Source organism: Loxodonta africana, chromosome 4 (genome assembly GCF_030014295.1).
Source record: "Loxodonta africana isolate mLoxAfr1 chromosome 4, mLoxAfr1.hap2, whole genome shotgun sequence".
Classification (NCBI taxonomy): Eukaryota; Metazoa; Chordata; class Mammalia; order Proboscidea; family Elephantidae; genus Loxodonta; species Loxodonta africana.
The window spans coordinates 26,881,054-26,897,146 of record NC_087345.1 but is presented as its reverse complement, the minus strand read 5'-3'; the positions used below and the strand labels follow the sequence as shown (position 1 = coordinate 26,897,146).

The following is a 16,093-nucleotide window of genomic DNA, read 5'->3' as shown; positions in this document are numbered from 1 at the left end:
GATATCTCCCAAGCTTCTGTCCCAATTCTGATGGTTCTTAGATCTCTTATTTCTGTGAAGATATTAATAATCAGAGTTTACAGAGCTTAGAAGGGCCTACCTAATGCCTTCCCTTTCCTGCAGGAAGGAATTGTTTGACACAAATGGATACCTGGCCTGTTTTAAAGCTTTCAAAGACTGAAGTCTTCCCTATGCAGCATCAGACAGCATGCACATCCATTCCTTCACCCACTCGTGCAGGGACAAGTGATGGAACATCTGTCCTGTGGGGCCAGCATAGGCTGGACACTGGGACAGATATAAATGGATGGCCGGCCCCTGATGGCCACAGTGTTGGAGCCTCTCGGGGGCTCAGAACTCCCAAAGGTAGTTTGCTACCTGTTTAAAAATCTTTCCAAGGAGATCCCCACAGGTGGTTAAAGGATGAGAAACAGACAATAAGGAAGAAGAATTAAAGAAAATGGGACTGCCTGGCCAAGGTCATGGCACGGTATCACCCCAGCCCACCTCCCACCCCTGAAAATTGATTGCAGATTGAAGCACCATGCCCAGGCAAGGGCCTCAAGTTTTTAAGTACTCTGTATTTGTATACAGCTGGAGGTTAACTATTTTAGTAGGCTGCAGGTGGTGTTTCTCAGGGAGAGACAGTTGGTGATGGGGTAGGAATGGAGAGAATCTGAATCAGGGAGAAATCTTTTGGTTATAAAAGAAAACCCAGCTGAAACTGGCTTAAAAAGAAAGCGAAATGTGTTGGTTCACATAAAGTCTGACTTAAGGTACAGAATGATCCAGGGCTCAAAAAGTAGCACAAGGATCTATTTCTTGGCCCAGCGTCTTCTCAGGCTCCTGCCGTGAACAGTGGCCTCCAGCAGCTTCAGGCTTATATCATCGCAGTACTCAGCTGAGCAGAATAAAAAAGGTTTTCTGGTAACTTTCACCAAAGACACAGGATCCATTCTCATTCTTTGGCTCAAACTAAGTCTGTGTCTATGCTCAAAGCAGGCCCTGTGGTCAAGGACGTGGAATGCGATAAAAAGCTCAGGCCTAGCTCCTGTACCCTATACTGGGGTGGAGGAATCAACCCCACTCCATCATGTGGACTAGGAGTAGGAGTGTGGTAGTGTCGCCAAAGCCAAGTGGAGGTACAACTCCAGAAGAGAGAGAACGGATGCCTGGCAGGCAAAATAAAACAAATGCTCATTCATTCACTCATTCAACACTTTTTCTGTGCTGATTCTGGTTCAGCCACTGGGCTTGGTGGTGGAGATAAGAGCTCCCCATGGCCAGAGCCCCCTGCTAGCCCTGGAGAAATGCAGTCTTGTGCAGGGAGACAGACAAGTAAACTTCTGTGTAATGCAACGTGACAAATGCTATAAAATTCATAGTAAGGAGGGCCCGTGGTCTGGTTGTTTCACAGCATGTGGATGCTCCTTTCCTGTTTAGCCTTCTGGTTTCTCTGACAGCCAAGCCTGCTGGTGGGCCTGGAGTGAGTCAGCTCTGAAATGTGGCCCCAGGAGGCCTAATCAGGAAGGAGCTCATGACAGGTTTACCTTTCGCAGAGAATCTGGCAAATGATTGCAGTAGTTTTTGACTCACCCAAGTTCCAGATTATATCTGAGGAGACAAATAAAATTCTTGGTATCTATTCTTGCTCATCATTTATGAGTCGGAACCAACTCGACGGCACTGGGTTTGTTCTATTCTTCTTGCTGATCTGTATTTCTTTCTGTAGATAAATTTGAAAGACCTATTAATGGGGGAGATGGGGGGGAGTGTGTTATTATAGTATCATATTGTTGTTGTTAGGTGCCATGGAGTTGGTTCTGACTCATAGCAAACCTATGTACAACAGAATAAAACACTGCCCGGTCCTGTGCCATCCTCACAATCGTTGCTATGTTTGAACCCATTGTTGCAGCCACCGTGTCAACCCACCTTGTCAAGGGTCTTCCTCTTTTTCATGTCCCTCTGCCAAGCATGATGTCCTTCTTCAGGGACTAGTTCCTCCTGATAACATGTCCAAAGTATGTGAGACAATGTCCTTCTAAGGAGCATTCTGGCTGTACTTCTTATAAGACAGATTTGTTTGTTCTTCAGGCACTCCATGGTATATTTAATATTCTTCACCAACACCACAATTCAAAGGCGTCAATTCTTTGGTCTTCCTTATTCATTGTCCAGCTTTCATGTGCATGTGAGGTGAATGAAAACACCATGGCTTAGGTCAGGCCCAACTTACTCCTTAAAGCGACACATTTGCTTTTTAACACTTTAAAGAAATCTTCTGCAGCAGATTTGCCCAATGCAATGTGTCTTTTGATTTCTTGACTGCTGCTTTCATGGGCATTGATTGTGGATCCAAGTAAAATGAAATCCTTGACAAATTCAATCTTTTCTCCGTTTATCATGATGTTGCTCATTGGTCCAGTTGTGAGGATCTTTGTGTTCTTTATGTTAAGGTGTAATCCATACTGAAGGCTGTGTTATGTATTGCATAAGAAATAGAATAGACCATATATAGAATTTCCTTTCATTGCTATTAGCTGGCTTAAAAACTTCTCAGACATTCCGAATAGATATAAACCTTAATTACCATGAATGTTTCTTTAAAAATACAAACCATGTTTAGGCTGATATGTGAGGAGGTTGTCAGGGTTGGTGGTGCGGGAATGTATTACCAAAATACCAGATGGAGAAGATTAAACACCCTTGGTTATAAGGCCTACTCTACCACCTACTGACTGTATGAACTTAGAGTCAGATCTTAGAGGTCAGAGTCATGTAACCTCCATAAGCCTCAGTTTCTATAAATGTGTACAAGACCTGAAGAAGCCCTGGTGGCACAGTGATTAAGCAGTCAGCTGCTAACCAAAAGGTTAGCAGTTCGAACCCACCAGCTGCTCTGTGGGAGAAATATGTGACGGTCTGCTTCCATAAAGATTTACAGTCTTGGAAACCCTAGGGGGCAGTTCTACTCTGTCCTACAGGGTCACTATGAGTCGAAATCGACTCAACGGCAGTAGGTTTGGTTGGGTTACAAAAGCTGATGGGAGTGTCAAGGAATGATGATAGATATGAAGGTATATTATAAACTGTAAAATACTTTTTTAAATGATAAAATTACTGTAAAGCTATTAGCTGTCTCAGTATCTTTACTTTTAAGAAACCACTCCAGTTACCCAAAAAAGAGATTCTTTCTTCCCCAAAGTGGCAAAGGTTTCAGGACTCTAGATTTCCTCTTCCTTTGGCTCAGTCAGTCAGTAGCATTTGAGAGTAGCCAAAGCAAAAGTCAATGTACAGAGCCAATATTATAAACCCACACAGATCTTGAACAAGTGAAGATGTTTCTCCTTCCATCTGTCTTCCCATCCATTCATTCAACAAACAGGCACCAGGCAAGACACTGAAAATGCAAAAATGAGACAGAGTTCCTTGCCTTCAAGAGCTCACAGGCCCTTGGGGAAGACAGTCAAGTTAACAGATGAATTTAAGGCAATGTGTCAGGCAGAATGATTATGGCATTTGGAGGGTTCTCTGGGAGCACAGAGGAAGCCCTACTACCTTCTTCTCCCATGTTTCCCTAAAGCAGAGTCCTTCAAACTTTTGAGATCCCACACCCCATCAGTAAACATCGTCAGAATCCAACAGGCAAGAGATTTGGTTGCTATGCAATGTGTACGCTACCCTTGTTTTCTAAGAAGATTAGGTTTCTAGCAGGGCTTTGACCTATAATTTTTTCTATTCTGGTTATCATTTGGGTTCACCCAAATTTTAAAATTTTTTTTAAAAATTGAGTCTGTGCTGGTTCCACTTCCCGGTCCATAACTGAACAGGGAAGAACCAATTCAAAGCCCTAATTCCACCTGACGTTCGGCCTCAGCATGAATGGCCTCCCCACTGCTGCTGCCCTCAAGGTACAGCCAGGGCCCACTTCCCAGAAGAACATTCTAGCCCGTCCCCTCTCCTCTGAACAATAGTCTTCATAAGCATCTTATCATACAAGCATCTCATATGTCAGTTAATCCACACGACTTAAAGTATCTCGTTTTTCAGTGTTTAAAAAAAATTTTTTTTTTATTAAGATCGGACCTTATTTTTTTTTTAACTACCACACTTGTTTTTTTTTTTAGAACTGTTCTCTTTTGTTGTTGTTGGGTGCCATTGAGTTGATTTTGACTCATAGCGACCTCATGTGACCGAGTAGAACCGCTCCATAGGGTTTTCTAGGCTGTAATCTTTACGGGAGCCTTTTAGTTATCAGCTAAGCACTTAACTATTTGCCACCAGGGCTCCTTCCTTCTTACTTACTTTTTATATATTTACATTTTGTCTTCTAAATCTCTAATTGAAAACAGCTTAAAGGTTCATTACCAGTTCCATAATAATTTGTGAGTTAATACCTGACAAATCTCATCTGTTGAAGGGATTACCCTTGAATTTTGTTTTAAATTTCAAAATAATTCATGATAGAGGAAGAAATTTGGAAAACAAAAAGGTAGGGAAATTTTTTAATCAATTACAGTGCATGATGATGTATTTTTTCCTTCTGGCTTTTTATTCGTAGGTGTGTCTTTTCGTTTGTATTGTTTTTGTTTTTTAATCGGGGTGAAATACTTATAACAAATCATTTGACATTTCAACCATTTCTACCTGTACAATTCACCAACATTAATTACGTTCACCATGTTGTACAAACATCGCCACTAACTGCTTCCAAATTTTCTCATCACCCTCAACAAGAATTTTTTCATCATCCCTTAAGTAATTCCTTCTCGTCTCCCCTTCCTACCTGCGCCTGGTAAGCACTAGTAAATTTTGGTCTCTATGTATTTGCCTTCTCTATATATTTCACATAAGTGGGATCATATGATATTTATCCTTCTGGGATTGACTTATTTCACTCAGAAAATATTTCCAAGGTTCGTTCATATGGTACCATGTCCATAGGTTTGTTTTTCTTTACATTGTTGTAACCAACAATACAGTCTTGTTGGGTTCTACTTTGTACTTAACACAAACATTTCCACCATTTTATCATACAATCCATCATCATCATCATCATATTCAGTAGCTGCGTGATCAGGACCATGGTATAGGTTGTGTACTGTACACAGTGCCCAGGCAAGGGGGCAAATGGATACAGAAATCCAGCTGGCGCCCCACTCACCAAGCACACACCCTGATGCGAGCCTAAATCTACCCAGAGGAAGGGGCAATTTTTTTGTTGCATAAATATGCTGTCCACCCTCCAAGCCATGTGCCCATGGGCTGTCCATGTAGAGGCCATGCTTTATTCAAACACATCTGACCGTAAAACCAACCTAGCTGCCGCCTAGTCAACTATGACTCATGGCAGCCCCGTGTGTGTCAGGGAAGAACTGTGCTCCACAGAGATTTCGATGGCTGGTTTTTCAGAATTAGACTGCCAGGACTTTCTTCTGAGGCATCTCTGGATAGGCTCAAACCGCCAACCTTTCACTTAGCAGCCAAGCGTGTTAACCATTTGCACCACCAGGGACTCCCACCTGACCATAGTGGATGTCTTTTCTAAACTGCACACAATACCCCTTCGGTTACCCATGGCCCTGTGCATGGATCTTCACCAAGTGGACAACCGTGGGTTACTTAACCTTTTCTCTTAGGTAGAGGGGTCACCTTTACAACATGATGCTCTTTAGAGTCTATGTTCTCCCTGGGACTATCCCGACACGGCCCTTCTAGGATTATGAAAGGGGCCCTGGTGACGCAATGGTTAAGTGTTCAGCTGCTAACTGAAAAGTTGGCGATTCAAACCTACCCAGCAGCTGCACAGGAAAAAGACCTAGTGATCTGCTTTTGTAAAGATGATAGCCTAGGAAAACCTATGGGGCAGTTCTACTCTGTCATATAAGGTCGCTATGAGTCGGAAACCACTCTATGGTGCACAACAACAATAGGATAATAAATTCAGAAAGAAAGTACCAAGGAAATACGAGATTAGGAAATGTAGCATGGAATGTGGAGAACAAGAGCCCTGAATTCTTAAGTGTAACAAACAACAGACATTAACACTGTTCTTGCAGAGGGTGGGCAGCTATGGCCGTCATAAGTTCATTTTTCAGTGCCCATGAGAACAAGGTGTGGAAGACCCTTGTTTTCAAAGCTCCCCTTATACTCTCTTCTTGGAATTATAGAATGAGTGTGAGTGCAAGAAAGGATTTCGAGGCAACGGAATTGGCTGTGAACCAATAACTTCATGCTTAGAACAAACCGGAAAATGTCACCCGCTGGTGAGTTACTGGAGTTTTTTTCCCCTTACTGAAAAAAAAAAAAAAAAATTGTTTGAGAAATAAAGAAAGTTAGGTTATTTCTTTTCTCGACCTAATAAGCAAACTCTCTCTTACTCCCTAAGGGGAGTCCCTGAGTGGAATGTGGGTGTTTATTGTAACTTTCACCCCATTTCAAAGCTTAGAAGAACAAACATAATGATTGCCAGATGAAATAAACAATGCCCAGTTAAACTGAATTTCAGGACAATGAATAATTTTTTCAGCACAAGTATGTCCGAAATATTGCCTGGCATGTAATTATATTAAAAATTTCTCATCATTTATCTGAAATTTGAATGTAACTAGATGTCCTGTATTTTTGTTGTAAAATCTGGCTGAGGATAACATGAAAGAATCTAACTGTGATCAAATAAGTGCCACCCTAAACGTGCAGAAAGGTGCATCGCACTGCAACACTGAAGGGCCTGCGGGTCATTCAGCCCCAGATTTGTAGTTCCCACCTTTGATGGAGTCTGTTGTCTCACGGGTGCAATTTATGTCTGACTCTTTAGTTAGGAAAGCAAACCATTTCTTCCGTCTTCATTTTATCAGGCATCTTGTCAGTTTACTTCCTCTGGTGTCTGGAGCTGTGTTTGTCGAGAGGGCTATGAAGGAGATGGCCTTCTGTGCTATGGAAATGCAGCCGTGGTAAGTCATCTAAGACAAACTGAAGCACAGAATAACAAAGACAAAGCCCTTAAAAAACAAACAAACCTAGTGCTGCTGTAATCAGAATCCCACAAGTGGGTGGCTTTAAAGAACAGAAATTTATTTTCTAACAGTTCAGGAGACTAGAAGTCTGGACTCAGGGCACAGGCTATACGGGTAAGCTCTCTCTGTCAGCTCTAGGGAAAGATCCTTGCCTCTTTCAGCCTCCTTAGCTCCAGCGTTTCTGAGTTCTTAGTGATCTTCACATGGCATCTAGCTGCCCCTGCTTGTGCTTCCTTCTGTGTCTAACCTGCTCTTTTTATAACTCAGAAGTAATTATGTTTAGGACACACTCAACACTGATATGGCCCCATTAACATAACAAAGAAAGCATTATTCCCAAACAGAATTACATCCACAGGTATAGGGGTTAGTATTCCAGTGCGGATTTTGGGGGGGACACAATTCAATCCATAACATTTAACCAAGATGGCTTTAAGTGCTCTGAGAATCATTTGCTCAAGGAGATTTTATACTAAGCTTCTCAAAGATGGCATATGTGTTCTGTGGCTCACAAATTCTCTGCAGGCTGGAGGGGAAGGACTAGCTCTTATTGAGCACCTACTATGTGCCAAGCAGTTCGTTTAGTCTTGACTTCCCATTCTTGCCATTCTACCTCTTCCATTCCCAATTTTTCCCAAGTGAGTAGCTAACTGGACTCTGCTGAACTCTCCAGGTGCTCCTGTTTAGATTGTGCACCTCCTGTGGCCACCCAAAACACCCTGTGCTTACCTATTCCTGGTGTGTGTATGAGAGAGAGAGAGAGTGTGTGTGAGTGAGAAAGCTCTCTGTGACCAGGCATCTTCCTAAGCCCTTTACATACAGCAACACCCCCATTTAAACCTCACAACAACCCTCTGAGGTTGATGCTATTATTATGGCCATTTTATAGATGAAGAGGAAACCTTGATGGCGTAGTGGTTAAGAGTTCGGCTGCTAGCCAAAAGGTCAGCAGTTCAAATCCATCAGGTACTCCTTGGAAACCATATGGGGCAGTTCTACTCTGTCCTGTAGGGTCGCCATGTGTCAGAATTGACTCGACAGCAACAGGTTTCATAGACAAAGAAACTGAGGGGCTAAGCAAACTTGCCTAAGGTTGCTTAGGAATCCAGCCCATAGCTGTCTAAGGACAGAGCCAAAGCACTTATCCACCAGTGTAGTCCAACTGTATAGAACGGGTCCATAACAAACCATCACGGCTTGTACATTTATCTGTTTTCCCACCACTGGACTATGAGTACCTTGAAGGCAGATCTTTGTCTGGTTTCCTATGTCAGTCCCAGTGCCTAAGAGAGTGTTCATAAATACTTGTTGAATTGAGGAATAAAGTACAGTCAACTCTCATTATTTGTGGTAATTATGTTCTATAAAGTCGTTGTGAACACTGATTTAGCAAATACTAAACCATGGCTCTAGGGGAAATACAGAGTTAGGTTCCTGCAAGTCTCTGGTCATGACACATTCATCAAATGATCAACACGTAATCTTGTACATATTCCTGTTGAAAGACACCTTATTTAACATACCTTGTTGATTCATTAACATTGAACTCACAGTCAACAGCACTATAACGCATGCCTGAACGAAGCTTATCTAACAGATGTATTTTCTCCCTAAGGCACATCACAGCCTTCTTGCACTTAGGAACATGAGACGGCAAGCACTTCCGCACTATGTTTGGGGGGCAGTTAAAACAGTGAAATTACCAAAAGAAAAGCACAAAAATGCAAAAAATGTGGCATTAAACAGAAAGGACACGGGCTGGGTGGCCATGTTCTTACAAGCTAAAATTTTACCTGGGAGAACTTTAGGTTGCTGCTTCCTTTGAAGTTTCTGGAATTCCTTCTTTACCTCAAATATAGAGGATAAGCAAGCCACCTAAGCATGAAAGACATGCACAGCCCTGGCAACATGGGAATTCGTCTAGCTGGGCACCCATCCACGTCGGCAACAGCGAGGCTGGCAGGGAGAGGGAGCCCAGCCCGGGAGGCTAAGTGCAGGCTCCCAGAGGCTCACCGTAATCCTGTTTCTCATGGTCCCCTCTCTTCTGTTCTCTCTCGTCTCTCCCTCCCTCTCTTGCATGACATGAATAAGGAATTGTCACTTCTCTTGGAAGCAGCTATATTTAACCAGTGGATAACTGTGAGTACATGTGTTGGAATTTACAACTGGGAATGTATATAATTTTAGAAATTTGGAATACATGTAATAGAAAACTGAAAATACAGCTGGTGAAAAGGATGGAGAGGGATTGTCTAAAGCAGTGCCTCTCAACCCTGACTACACTTAAAAATCACATAGAACACAATTTTAAATAGCCATGCCTAGGTCCCTACCCGCAGAGGGTCTGATCTAATTAGCCGGAGGTTTGGCCTGGGCATCAGTATATTTTAAAAGCTTTCCAGGTGATTCTAACAGACAACCATGGCTGTAAATTTCAGTCTAGGGTAAGCTAGGGTCAACTTTTCAACCAATTCAAATACATATGTCCGGCTTCATTCATTACAGACGTCTTTTGAAAAAGTTAATAATTCATCATTGCAATGTACCCAGTTAGTTTTGAGATTTATATTTGCAGTCCAGGGTACTTAGCTCTCAGCCCAACATGCCCTGTAGAGCATATTCCTCACCCGTGGCAAGAATTATAACAAATAAGCCAATGGTCAACCCTGCCCAGTGGTCTGAATCTCTGTCCTCCCTGGCCAAAAGGACCAAGACAGCTGGTTCAGCCAGTCATCACAACCAATGGGTTATCACCTTTAAATAGGCACATGACAAGATACGTCAGATATGGTCAGCAACCCCTCTAGGACATTTCCCAGTTGCTTCTCTATGGGGCCTCTCTGACCCACCACAGGTAAGAGATGGGACTGAGACTTTGCTCTTGAGCATGCCGATTTCCATGTACCCTCATCATGTTTGGTCTTACCCCACATGCCTAAGCTTGCCCAGGGGTGTGCTAGAGCCGGCTTGTACTAGCTCACGAGAGCTGATTGTATGCATCTCATCCCAACTCCACTTTTGGTGCCATCATATTGGTAACTTGAAACCAGCTGTGGTGGGAGTACTTACACTACAGAAAGTAAATACTACAAACCAGGCTCTGCACCGCACCCCTGAGAGCCAGTCATCAAACATTTATCGGCATGTCACTGCATCTACCCAGAACTCTCTCTAGGCAAAACTGAAAACTAGGTAAAGTTCTATTTTAGGCCTCCAGTCTCTCTCCCATGATGAAACTGTTCCTGCAATCTCCCCATCATCCTTAATCCAAAAGCATTCAAGGATTCTCAAGGCTCTCTGCACACTTACACACACACACACACAATTTTACCAAGACTATTCTCTGGCTCTTCATTTAGACTCAAGTGTAAATGATTGATAATGACTCAAAATGTGACCTAATCAGAAAATTTGCATTTTGACAAGACTGTCATATTTCAATAAAATGAGTCTCAAAAGGGACTATAAGTCATCAGCCAGTGGGTAGGGTGGGGAATGTGTCTCTATGACCTTCCCAATACCCCTGAAATTTTATCACATGGGAAACTGTCATCTCTGCCAAGCATGAAGTCCATCCTGTTTGTCCCTAAAGTGAATCAGGCCACTCTTTTCCTGTGATTCAGGATGCTTCTCTCCGACCCATGCTGTCAGCCACCTCAAACCTTACTGTCCTCGTGCCTTCACAGCAAGCTATTGAGGACATGGACCAAGATGACAAAACCTTTTGGTTGTCAAAGAGCAATATTCCAGCCCTCATAAAGTAGGTATCATGTATTTTATTCTTCATGATCTCGTACTGGCATCAGTGTGAACATGCCTTAGAAGTTAAATGTAGGGAAGCCACATAGTCCTTCAAGTCTACGGAAATGAGCATGTTCTAGGACTTCCCTCTTCCTTCTCCCCCAGTATAGGAATACTTAATAATTATTGACAGCCAACTCTGTGGCAAGCACCATCCTAAGTGCTATACATATAACTCAGTGAATCCTCACAACAACCAACCCTATGAGATGGGTATTATAATTATCATTCCCATTTTACAGATGTGAAAACTAAGGCACAAGGTGGTTAATAACTACCCCAAGGTGCCATGGCTGATCACTATAGGGGCAGAATTTGAACCTGGCAGTCTGGCTCCAGAACCTATGATCTGTGGTCCTAAATTATACTGCCTCTTGCATTGATATTTAATTATAGCCCTCATGGACTGTTGTTTTAGATACCATACGCTCCTGGGCACATACGGGGTGGCAGATTTGGAGTCTCTGTCGTCGTCTGACATGCTGGCAACATCTTTGCAGGGCAACTTTCTCCACCTGGCAAAAGTGGATGGGGTAAGGGAGCTCTGTATATGGTCTATATATGTCACATATGTTCATATTATACTTCTAAATTTTTTGTGTTATGGAAATCTTCAATCATGAGCAAAAACAGAAAAAAAATAGTATAATAAACCTTCATGTAGGTATCACCCAACTTCAATAATTATTCATATGTATTGATACACATACACACATGCCTCTATAGCAGTGACCCTATAAAATGTGACCTTCGTTCTACCAGGCTCCTCCTGACAGACCATGGACTGATCCAGTGAAGGCTGTACAATTTCACAACTTTTATTGGTTACTAGCAACCTACTAATTATATCACCATCCATAACTAAAATGTTATATTAAGTTAGGGTCAGTCAACCAACAAGTACTTACTGAGCACCTCCTAGGAGCCAGGCGCTGATGGAGGTGCTGGAGATTGGGCAGTGCACACGCAAGGGCTAAGCCCTGACAGAGCTGACATTCTGGCGCTATTTCAGTGGGTCAAGGACTCGGATTCTGTCTCCACCAGGAAGTCCTCCTGCACATGGCACTAATGCTCTTTCTATGAATCATACACGACAAAAATGGAGGTTCCACTGGAGAAGTACTACATCAATTGACCGTGGGCCACATTTCAAAAGTGTTTGAGAATCAGTGCTCTAAATCCTATCTTCCTGCTCGTCAGTGTGAGCACCGTGAAAAGGGTCTATACCTACCACTGCCAGTTGCTGTGGAGTTGATCCCAACTCATGGTGACCTCATGTGTGTCAGAGTAGAACTGTGCTCCATAGATCAGTGGCTGATCTTTCGGAAGTAGATCGCCAGCCTTTATTCCAAGGTACTTCTGGGTGGACTGGAACCTCCAACCTTTCAGTTAGCAGCCAAGCATGTTCATCATTTGCACCACCCAGGGGCTCCTGAGTCTGTGCCTAACCTAACCTAAACCTGTTGCCGTCGAGTCGATTCTGACTCATAACAACCCTATAGAACATAGCAGAACTGCCCCATAGAGTTTCTAAGGAGCGCCTCGTGGATTTGAACTGCCAACCTTTTGGTTAGCAGCCATAGCACTTAACCACTATACAACCGGGTTTTCCAAGTCTATGTCTAAAAAAAAAAAAAAAATGTCTAGTATTACCTAAATATATGTGATTTTTTAGATCATTTCTTTTATGAAGCAGAAAACAGTTACATCTGGTCCCATGGATTTTTACATCTTATTACAATAATTCCAGTACATTATACATATGTCAGACATGAGAGTCATTTTTTTTATACATACGTCAGACATGAGAGTCATTTTTGCATCATCAGTGTTTTAAACCATTGGTTTTCTTAGCAAGCATTAATTGCACACCCACTCTGGGCAAGCATATCTCAGGCTCTACAGATTCAAAGACAAGTCAGTGAAGGCCCCTGACCTAGAGAAGCTAACTATCAAAGATACATTTTTAATAAGTTAATTCCTTTGTCTGATATTAATGTCTCCCTTGAACCACAAGAGATGTGCAAGGTGGGCTTGTGCGCTGCTCAAAATGAGGTAAGTCCCCTTCTCCACCCCAGGGTCCCCAGTAGGAATTTCACCTAAAATGTAATGGTGGGAGAAGAGGATAGGGTGGCAGAGACGGCGGTGCCAGGTTGCAGTCTTGGTTGGTTGGTGAATGGATAGGCAAATGATTTTTACTTAGCTCTACTCCTCATGTAATTTAAAAAAAAAAAAAATTTGATGTCTAGATTCCAACCAAGAAATTCAATTACTGTCTATGGTGCTTTTCAAACTGTGGGGTCAATTTAGTGAGCCTCAACCAGCATTTTTTAATGAAATAGAGCGGGGCAGAATAGGATCAAAACAATCAGAGTGCCACCCACATAGCAGGGAAAAGGACTTTCATTTCAGCTACTGTGGGGGGTGGGGGGAGGGGGCATGCAATGGGTCACAATTTATAGATATTTCTTACTGTGGGTCGTGGTCCAAAAAGTGTGAAAATGGCTGCTGCTTAAAAAGTGGAAAAACCTAGAGATAATTTTAATCCCTAGAAGTACTCTAAAGCAACTCACTTTCTCACGGTGGTTTGCATTTTCAGAATTTCACCATTGAAGGAGCATCCATCGTCGATGGTGACAACGCAGCCACAAATGGAGTGATACACATCATCGACAAGGTGCGAGACACCATCATCCTACACACGGAGCCTCTCTCTGCCTTTGTCATTTATCCTCCTGTACGGTCTCTTTCGGTGTGGCGGCGGGGAGGTGGGGGGAGACATAGCCCATATATAAAAGTAAGCTGTGTTGTGTTTCATGACCTTTATTTTAAAACCATTTAGAGGTTCTATTCATTCAGTTAGACTCAGTTACCATTTGCTCAACCTATACGCTGTAAAAGGAGCCCTGGTGGCACAGTGGTTAAGCATTCAGCTGCTAACCAAAAGGTTGGCAGTTCAAACCCATCAGCTGCTCCACAGGAGAAAGATGTGGCAGTCTGCTCCCGTAAGGATTACAGCCTTGGAACCCATATGGGGCAGTTCCAGTTTGTCCTATAGGCTCACTATGAGTCGGAATCAACTCAACGGCAATAGGTTTTATATTCTACAAAAGGCCCTATACTGATGTGGTCATATGTATTCTCTCTCTTATTTATGGAAACATCTTAAAAGGCACATTAGGACCCTAGTATTGGGAAACACATATATACAGATGGGATATAATCAAGAAACTAGAGGAGAAGCAAATGTCTATGTATCACTTTCCACATCCCTCTCTGCATTTCTGTACCCTAAAAAGATGAGGTGAGGAAGACCCTAGGAAAAAAACAGAAAAAGTATTGCAAGATTCTCATTTTCTTCTAAGACCCAATTCCATAGTAATAAAAGGTATGAAGTAGGGGGGGAAAAGATTAGGGAAAATGGGGTTTTAAGCCACTCTATAATTTTCAGATAGCTATATTAAGGTCTTCATTTAAAATTAAAATCAGAATTAGGCTATACTGGGAACTTTTGGAAGTGAAAGACTAGAAAAACCAATTAACTAATTGCATTTTGACTAAAATTATTCTCTATTTGTACTTTCTACCTCCTTGCCTTTTTTTTTTTTTTTAAGTTAAAGGTCAACCATTTCAGTTCAGAAAAGAGGGGCTATTCATCAGACTCTGAGTGCATTACCGTGTAAAGCCCTGTCACCCTCCTTTATCACCAAGAAGCGTTGAGAAGCACGACATTTTTGAGCAAATGATTCATCATTTGTGGGCAACAATAGGGTTGCTTTGAGTCAGAATCAACTCGACAGCAGCGGGTTTGGGTTGTTTTTTTTTTAATGCTGATTTTATGACTTCACATAATACAAAGTAATATTACTTGTTAAGGGCATTTTTCTTCTCCCATCCTGGCTTTCCAAAGCACTGAAAAATCCTTAAACAAAACAGAACAAAAACATAAAATGATCTCTTCTTCTCACATTTTTTGATGGACATAACTAGAGTGGCACCTTAACCCATCTCCTACGTGGAATATTATTATCACAGTAGACAATTCAAGTCCCACTTCCTCTCTGGAGCCTTCCCTGAGCCCCACAGTTCATATCACTAACCCAGCATGTCAAAAGGATAAGTTCTAGAGTCACATAGAATCTGCGTTCAGGCACTTAGCTAGCTGTGTAACCTTCAGCAAGTTACATAACCTCTCTGAGCCTCATTTTTCTTCCAGGGAGGATTAAATGACACCATCTCTCTTGGTGGCTGCGCCTAGTTAAAAAAAAATCCTAACCCATTGCCGTTGAGTTGATTCCGACTCATAGCAACCCTATAGGACAGAGTAGAACTGCCCCACAGGATTTCCAAGAAATAGCTGATGAATTTGAACTGCCGACCTTTAGTTTAGAAGCCAAATGCTTAAATCACTGTGCCACCAGGGCCCTTGCTGCCTAGTAGTCCTTCAAAAAATACTGGGTTTGTTTTCCTTCTCCTTCCTCTGAGAAATACCGTGGGATTTTTTCATGTAGAATTCAATTTGCATAACTGTGCTCTCTTATATTGATAGTTGCTCCTTATAAGTCCTGAACCCCTGTATGATAACATGCCCCAGAAGGGTAGGGCTGCCTGTTTGCTTTATCTCTCTTAAACACTAGCACCTCACTGTGTACATAGCAATAATTAAAATTATTGAGTGCCCCCTATGTGCTAGGCACTGTGCCAAGTGTCAGGCATCACATTCTCTCATTTCATTTTTACAACAACCTTAAGAAAGTAGGTGCTGTTATTGTCCTACTTTCACAAATGAGAAAACAGAAGCTTAGCTTGGCTAAGTAACTGGACTGAAGTAAAAGTTATGTGACCACACAAAGTTCATGGGTGCATGTCTACTGGTTCAAGTTCTCTGCTTAGCCTCTGGGTTGCACTGGCTCCCTAAAGAGCCCCTTCTGTAGCTGTCCTTTGGGCATCATGATCACCTTTGTCAGGGCCGTCATGTACAGTTGTACAAGTTGTGCCCTGCATAAAGGTGCCCGGCCAAGGGGATCAATGGGCCTAAAACCCAGCCTACTTCATTCACCATTTTGTGTGCTCCTGTTTCTAGTTGCAAACTCCCAGAGAAAGGGGCACCTTTTTTAAATTTGTACAGGCATTCTGTGGACTAGCAGTGGCTCTCATATTGCATATTGTCATGTGATGTGGACGTGTGGGCTTTTGTTGGCACCATCAAGTTCTACCAGACCATCTCCTCACAGTTTCAGAGCTGGCCACATCCCATCTAATCATCCCAAACT

General features: G+C 42.4%; 1 protein-coding gene across 1 annotated transcript in view; it reads left to right on the top strand.

Annotated features, from left to right (window-relative positions):
- STAB2 (stabilin 2) overlaps positions 1-16,093 on the top strand; it is a 216,585-nt gene that overhangs the window by 97,898 nt on the left and 102,594 nt on the right. The window contains exons 26-31 of the mRNA XM_064285120.1: positions 6,174-6,269; positions 6,861-6,956; positions 9,111-9,158; positions 10,643-10,779; positions 11,239-11,353; positions 13,420-13,497. Of these exons, the coding sequence (XP_064141190.1) occupies positions 6,174-6,269; positions 6,861-6,956; positions 9,111-9,158; positions 10,643-10,779; positions 11,239-11,353; positions 13,420-13,497 (570 nt within the window). The remainder of the gene's footprint in view (positions 1-6,173; positions 6,270-6,860; positions 6,957-9,110; positions 9,159-10,642; positions 10,780-11,238; positions 11,354-13,419; positions 13,498-16,093) is intronic.